This window comes from Talpa europaea, assembly GCF_964194135.1.
Source record: "Talpa europaea genome assembly, chromosome: 14".
Classification (NCBI taxonomy): Eukaryota; Metazoa; Chordata; class Mammalia; order Eulipotyphla; family Talpidae; genus Talpa; species Talpa europaea.
Window position 1 is genome coordinate 52,595,575 of NC_140082.1, and position 7,987 is coordinate 52,603,561.

A 7,987-nucleotide genomic window follows, 5' to 3' on the forward strand; every position below is an offset into this window, starting at 1 on the left:
GACAACTAGGAAGGACAGAGCTCTGTGATTTTGGCGTGTGGCTCCTTCCACTTGCCCACAAGCCACACGGCTGTCATAGGCTCCAGGGATTTTGTTATGTGCCCTCTGGCCTTTGTCTTCTCTGAGGAAGCCAGAGAATGTGGTCTGTGCCAGCCAGCATGGGCACTCAGGGGTGGGGGATGTTGCGGGCAACTGCTTCTTGGCTCTGAGTGGATCTGCAGGGCATGACCTTTGCTGTGTCTAAATCTGATTTCTCTTCCCCAGAGATGGCATTTTAAAGCATGACATCATCCCTGCTCTGTCCTTCCTGCTGAACGACAGCCAGTCAGAGTGCCGAAAGAACTTGTTCCTGACGTTCAAGCACATAGCCCAGATGCCTTCAGGTAGGCTCACAGTGGGCATGCGCTTAGGTGGCGCCTTCATCTCCTCTCCAGGTCGGGCATGATCTGGGCTTTGCTGCAGATAATGATCTAGAACACATTTTTGAAAAGTTATGCTTTCATTATGATTCAACATGTACATGTATGCACAGATCGTATGTGAACGCTTGGTTGGATTGTGCTAAGTGAAGATGCCTCAGAACCACTCCCCAGGTCAAGGAATGCATAGAGTATCAGCAGCGCCCCAGAAACATCCCCGTGCCTGCCCTAGTGCCCAGACCTTACCAAAGGTAAACAGTAGCTTCGGTTGAGAAGACCTGAGCGGACCACGGGTTCATTTGTGCCTCTCTTTAAACGTCACATGAATGGAGACACAGTCTGTAACATTTTGTTTCTAGCCTCTTTTGCTCAACATTTTACCTCTGAGATCCACATATGCTATGTATTGCTGCAGTTTGCTGATTTGTTCTGGAGTGTGGTATTCACTGTATGTGAGTATCTCTTCACTCTGTTGCTGCTGGACTTTTGAATTGTTTCCAGTGTGTGGCAACCACGAATAGATGGACTTTCCCACCAATGTCTTTTGATGGACATTGTGTGCATTTTAGAGCTATACCCAGGAGAACTGTGGGGTATAAGTTAAGTTTATGTCTAGCTTTGGAAGATTTTCTAAAATAGTTTATTTTCTAAAATAGTGTACACCCCCACAATAGTGGAGCAGAGTTCCAGGTGTTCTATACTTTTGCCTGCACTTGACCTTTCCTGTCCTATTGTTTTAGCTATCTGGATGGGACTGTCTCTATTTGGCTTAATTCATGTTTCCCTGATGATGCCAGCCCTATAAGTATGTTGTACTTGGGAGGAGCAAGAAAGTCCTTGTGGGCCTGTGTCTATGGATATTTAAACCTTTTTTTTTTCTCTATTCTAAAATCTCATTATCCTACTCTGTGATTGGCTCTTTTTCCTAGTGGCTATACTCCTTCAGGCAGATGTGTCAGTTTTCCTGGCTCTTATCTTAAGAGTTTCTCTTTTTACCTCCCCCGTCCAAGGTCTCCTAAAATTTACTGTTTACTGCCCACATTAGCCCTCCTGAATTTCTCTGTCCTTATCTCAGAGGCCTCCCTTAACTCTCCCAAAGTCCCTGCCTGCACTGCCCCTGAAGCTGCCTACTTAATCCTAACTTGCCCTGGGACTCATTTCTTAAACACACCTTAGTTGATTCTCATGTGCAAATGTACTGAGAGCCAATGAGAGAGTGGGGTATCTCCATGACAGACCCCTAGTGTAGGCTGAGCTAAATGAATGCTCTGTACTCACCACACACAAAAAAACCTCATTTTTTTGAGGTGTGGAGAGAGGGGACCGGCTGCTCTCACACAGGGCTCTTAAAATTATTGTGACTAACATAAGACATTCAGAGACACATGGAGATGATGATCATGAATATCAGGTATCATTACCTAGCTTTGCAAAATCTTTAATATCCTATCAAATTTCATATTTGCTTGAGATTTCTGTTTAAAAAAAATACAATCTAAGCACCCCGTGTTTACCCCGTGGCACCGTCTCCTGCCCTCGTTGAACCACCAGATGATTTGATGACTGTATGCCTAACACATGTCTTTGTATTTTATCGCACATGTAATTATATAGAGATGTTGCCTTACATGTTGTAAAACATGATGTAAATGGATCTTGCTGATATAACCTTTTGCTACTTAAAAAACCTTAAAGAATGTAATGTTACAATTTTGAGGTTTGTCTGTGTGGTGTCAGGGGCTCTTTGATTTATTATAACCACCTGTCTGAATGTATACTGTATTCGCTCTGCTTCCCTGTGCCTGGCCAACATGCTTGCCAGTTCCTCTGGCTCCCAAACATTCCTACATGGGTTTTCCTGGAGTCGCTTCAGGAATGCACACCTTCAGCTTGGTCAGATATCATAGTTGCTTCCCCAGCCCCTTCCCCTTGGTAGAGAGCCCCATGGGGGATCTTCCTCAGCAGTCCTGTGGTTTGGCTTTGCTCTCCCTGGTGACTGGGAGAGGAAGCTTCAGCCTGGAGCAGCCTCCAGCTCCTCCCCTGCCTGGTTCCTCTGGGGAGCTGGAGCCCATTCTGTTGAGTTGTTTTTCCTTTCCTTTTTTTGATTTGAGAGTGTTTCATTTACCCTGGGTTCTAGCCCTTTGTTGGCTGCATACATTCAAATATCAGTTCCAGGATGGTTTGTGTGACTTTTCACTGTTAATTTGCATTTGAATATAGTCAGTTTCATCAATCTTTTTCTTTGTGTGTGTGTGTGTTTTTTTAGGGGGGAGGGTTTCTGTTTAAGAGACTTTAAGAGCTGTTTAAGAGTTCATGACAATATTCTGCCTTATTTTCTTCCGAAAGTATAAGACTTTGCTTTTCACATTTAGTCCTGAAGTTACCTAGAATGGAGTTTTGTGTTTGCTTGGAGGTCTTCTGGTATACTGAATAGATCTTGTTAGTCCATCACTGTCTAATCACAAAAGCTCTGTGGTAATCTGGGTTCCGGTTGGAGGTCTCCCTCATCTCCTCTCTGCAAATTTTCTGGAACGACAGACACTGGGTGTATCATGAGGGCTGTTTTGACAAGTCTCACTGGGCGCCCAAAGTGCAAACCTCTGCCCTGTAGCATTTCCTGGGTGCTGCTTATTGTCTGTGATGTGCTCAGAGGGGAGCCTGGGATGGATCTGTAGTGAGGTGGGGTGGGGGTGGGGGATAGTTGGATAGAGTGATGGAGATAAGATGTGTGATGAGGGCTCTAGGAGATTCATCTGGGGGGCTCTGAGCTCTATGGCTTCCGGGTTGACCCTTGAAGCTGTGACCCAGGTAGAGGGGCACCTTGCTGAGCTTCTGGTGGCGTGAGAACATCTATTTCAGTGACTCCATCGTTAGCAACCTCAGCTTCATCACATGCCCGGGCAGCAACACATAGAATGGGTGCCCATGTCGTTTGCTGGGACAGTCTTCACTTGCAGCTTAGTGTGCTCTCACACTGGTGGTTATTAGTGTGTAATTCCTGGAAGGCATCTTCTGTGCTAGTGAAGTGCCTGGCAGGTGGCTAACACTCAACAAATATTGATTGGTTAGTAGGTTTTATGCCATATTTTAAAGTATATTTGTTAAAGTTACCTGTTTTCTTTCATTCACTCACTCCTTCATTCGTTTGACAAATATGTGTTGGGGTATCTGGGGGGTAGTAAAGCTGCGAAGAGAATTCCCTCTGAATCTGAGCCCCGCCAGGTCTGTTTTGCTCCATTGCCCATAACTACCAGCAGGGGGAGCCACAGAACGGATGACGGTCTGATGCTGCGCGACTCTGTCTCAGGTCCCAGGTGGTGCAGCGTCTGGGAAGGAGAAACCCAGAGGATAGAGGCAGATGCCACGCAGAAGTTGCCACTCCAAGCTCCCTGTCAGCCAGCCTGGGTAACTGATTGCCCGGCATTCTGGGGGAATCTGTCTCTTTTGTTTCTGCTTATCCTGGGTGGACACTGGTCTCATTTTATGCCATTATATAGGAGCCAGCTCCAGTGCCAACATTTAGGATTCTTCTGTAACTGGATTTTGAGGTGCATCAGATTAGGTGCTCCTGCAAGTGTCCCCCTACCAGTCCCACTGGCCATGGACCAGACTCCTTTGGGTGCTCTAATAACAGCCTTGGGCCCTGAGTGGGTATACCTGTGAGTCTGGCCCAGCCCCTGGCACCCTGTCCCTGTCCAGGGTTCTGATAGTTGCTGGCCTAATTCAGCAACAGCAGGAACACCAGCTAGGGGAGGGGAGGGAGGACAGGAGGAGGCACTCAAGCCTCTCCTGTGGAGACAGTCGGTTGGCCTCAGAAAGGAGGAGAGCTGGGCTGGGCAGGGACTGCGTGTGGTCAGGGAGATGTCCAGCTACAGGTCTGATCTGGGTAATTTTGAGGTGTAGGGGGATATCCCAGGAGTCATGCCATCTGGGGTAGGGAGTAATTGGACTGGCTGTGTCCAGGGGAAGCTGAAGATGTGGGAGCAGTAGAAGCCTAGTGCGGTGACTGCTGGAGAAGCAAAACGATGTGCTCTCTACTTCCACACCAGGCAGCCTCAGCCGGGCCTACTGCTGCACCCTTTTCCCTCTTGCCAGGCAGCCAAGAGGAGCACCCATTTCTCCTGGATCTGACACCATAGGGTAGAGGGATGGGGCTGGCTGCCTCAGAGACAGCTCTCTCCTTTCTCACCTGCCTTCAGGATAGGGTGCAGCAGGGCCTTGGGCACTTCCCTAGGCTGACCGTCTTTGGGGGCACTATGCCCTCCTGGACTTAGCAAACGATGACACCACTGATGGTGACATCTCCCATTTGGTTTCTGGGCTGCCACGCATGGTGATGCCTCCCTGCCTTCCCCCCTCCCCATTCATCTGCCTCTCCCATGGAGAGAGCCTCACCCTATCTGGCCCAGTCAAGCCAGGCCAGTCCCGGTGGCTGTCCTTGTGCTGTCTCTGGGGCAGGTGGCCTTTCTCAGCCTTCTCCATGAATTACCAAAGGGATGAAGGGCTTCTGGGCATTTGTTGGGTAGAACCAGGTGGCATCTGGCCTAAATCCCACCTCAGTGCTGAAACTAGCCCAGCTCATCTTTTGGTGAGTTCCCCAGGGTGTTGGCCCACCTCCAACACCCTTGAGGCCCCCTTGTCTTCATGGTGCAAGGCAGCCTCCCCAGCAATGCCCTGTGCCAGCTGGACTCACACCCCATGCCCATTTGTCCTAGATGGGCCCATTTGTCCTAGCTCTGGGCCTCCATGGGCTCCAGGGAGTGTGGACAGATGGCGTACAGACCCAGGGGACTCAGGCTCAGTTGCGTCGTTCCTTCAATGCGTGTGACACCGGGAAGTCATCTTCTCTCGGGCTCTGCTTTCTTCTCCGTAAAATACAATCAATAATCTTGGCTTCCTGGGAGTAGGGGAGGGTGGAATCAGAGGAACTGGTGTAAGGCTCAACACAGGGCCTTGTTCGTGGTGAACAGTCATGAAGAGGAGCTGAGCTTATCGTGACACTGTCATTGTCCCATTGCACCATCTTGGGTGCCATGTGGGAAGTAGAAGGTACATGTAGCCCCACGAGCTACATGGCAGTGTGTCCTGGAAGAGGGAGTCTGAGTGACCCAAGGGGACCCAGGCTGTGGTCAGTTGACTGCAGAGGACAGGGCTGGGCCAGCTCCTCCTGTGCAGGGCAGCACCTCTCCTAGGACCTTGCTCCCACCGACTCTGGCCTCCTTACTGGCTTCTCTGTTGGTCCTGGAGCTCACTTCCCTCTGGTTAAACAGGACTCCTAGCTCGTGGGCGGCCACTGCCCTGACCTCCTCTACCTCGCCAGTAGTCGGACCAAGGACCTCCAGCTCAGCCCTCGTCCTCCCCATGCCAGCCACTGTACAGGCTCAGGGGGAGCATGGGGTGGGCACCCTCCCTCCCTTACCCTGCCTGGCCTGGGTGGTCTAAGCAGTGGCGTGCAGGAGAGAGAGGACTGTCAAGTAGGCCACCCAGGGAGCTGGGCTGTGAGGAAGGGGCAGGGCGTGTCGGAGGGAAGCAGGCAGCAGCTCATGAGAAGAGGAACCTAGAGATCAAGACTACCTGGAGGGTGGGGATCTGTGCCTGTCTCAGGGAATCGGGAGGAAGCACTGTTGCAGGGAAGCCGCCTTTCATTCTCAAACACGTCAGGATGGAAGGCAGAACCCTAGTTCCCTATAACTGTATTTTTAGGTTAAAGAGGCTCTCACGGTGAAATTACTGCTCTTCTCACAGTTGGCATTAAAAGTGCAAAATAAGTTTGGAAGATTTTAAGTCACACATTATTTCTTCTCCCACAAAAGCCCCCTTGGGTGTTTGCTATGTGACGACATGGGAAGAGTGGAGGGAACCCCACCTGGGCTTAGGGGTGGGGGAAACGAGAGTGGGGCTGTGTGCCGTGTGTCTGTGGGTGTGCGTGCGTGTGCGCCTGTCTGCTGCTCCTTGCTCAGGGCTCTGTGGGGGTCTTGCATTTAAGGAAGCGATGGCATAGGTGGCTTTGTGCTCCCCTGGGGCTCCTGCCCCAGTCAGGTGCAGAGTCATTAGAGGGCAGAGCTGAGTGACCACCACTGGTGTCTGTCTTTGCTCCTCCTGTTCTCTGACCTTGGCCTCAACCGTAAAATGGTCACTACTTACAACCTGCTACAGTGGATCGTGTTAAATAATTTGTAAGGAGCTTGCCTGCTGCAGCGTGAACAAACTTGCTTGTCTTCTAATTAGTGCTTTCCACCACTTGGAGAGGCCTCTCATCACACCAGCCAGAATCAACAAATGGTGGGCCAGCAGGGTGCCCCTACACTGTTGGGGGTTGTCAGCAACCTCCAGGCTCTCTGGGCACCTCTTCCAATCTGTGGGGCAGCCCTGATCCTGACAGAGGTGTCTTTAGGGTGCAGGGGTCTGGGTGACAGGGAAGCCTGGGTCATGCTGGGTGGGGTCTGAGGAATCATCACCTTCAAACCTCAGCCCCTTGGGGCCCATGGCAGGTCTCCCCTCTTTTGCAGCTTTTTTCCTCTCTTGAGGTTTATTCTTCGCATTTATTTCCAAATGATTTTATCTGAATGTGTGGAGGGGGCAAGCATCTCAGCGTGGAGGTGTCCCGGGTAACCCTCCCAGACAGCACCAAGGGTGGCCACGCGCCAGTCACACACGCACACAGCACGCCGGGACGAGGCTCGGCTCATTCAGGGTATTTTATTTTCTTAAAGTAGACAATCTTTGACTTTCATACGATCACCAGCTCCTCTTTCCCTCTGTACATCTCTTAAAGTTCATGGCTGTGACTCTGCATACTGACCTTGGACACACGGGTACTGAACAAAGACCGAGAGATTTGGCAAGGGCTCTGGTGGTGCCTTCGCTCTCGACAGCAGGGTTTGGGGTTTGTATTTACACAGGGCCCTTGCCCAAGGTTCTTTCAGGGCCAGTGCCACAGGCCTTGGGCAGGGAGGGCCACACAGGGTCCTGGCAGGGCCTCCCTCAGGCTACACGGTTGGCTGAGCCTTCACAGGAGTCGTAACTGCGCTCAGCCTGTCTCAGGCGCTGTCCCACCTCTCACCTTTCCTCCACTTGCAAAGCCACAGATAACTTACTCTTTAAATACCAAGACATTTAGCTATTGTTCATTCGCTCTAGGTGAAGAACCTTCTTTAAATACACCACATTGATTTTCTGAAATAAAAACAAAGCAGAAACCGCACCAGGAACAAGAGGACGCTGCACAGGCTTATGTACAACACTGCCCTCGAGGCTGCCGCAGGGCGACGCTCGAGTGAGCAGAGGGACACACTCGTCCACAGAACAACTCTGACACTCAGCAAGCCAGACACAAAAAGACCACCTGGAAAAAAAATATGTTTTGGAAATCTGCATTTAAAAAAGAATACTCAACTGCATTTGAAATTTTCTGTATTTCTGTTTTTCTGCGAAACACCACGAGATTTGGCCAAAAAAAAAAAAAAAAAAAGATGTCAGAGAAGAAAAAACAGGTTTTGATTTATAAAACATCAGACTAGTAGAAGAAAAGCTGGAACCCAGCTGGCCTAGTTTGAAACAAATCGCGC

At 50.2% G+C, this 7,987-nt stretch overlaps 1 protein-coding gene across 1 annotated transcript in view; it reads left to right on the top strand.

Annotated features, from left to right (window-relative positions):
• The window catches only part of RSPH14 (radial spoke head 14 homolog), a gene marked incomplete at its 3' end in the record, with an annotated part of 76,911 nt that overhangs the window by 6,228 nt on the left and 62,696 nt on the right, over positions 1-7,987 (top strand). Inside the window, exon 3 of the mRNA XM_084254296.1 lies at positions 265-383. Within this exon, the coding sequence (XP_084110422.1) occupies positions 265-383 (119 nt within the window). The remainder of the gene's footprint in view (positions 1-264; positions 384-7,987) is intronic.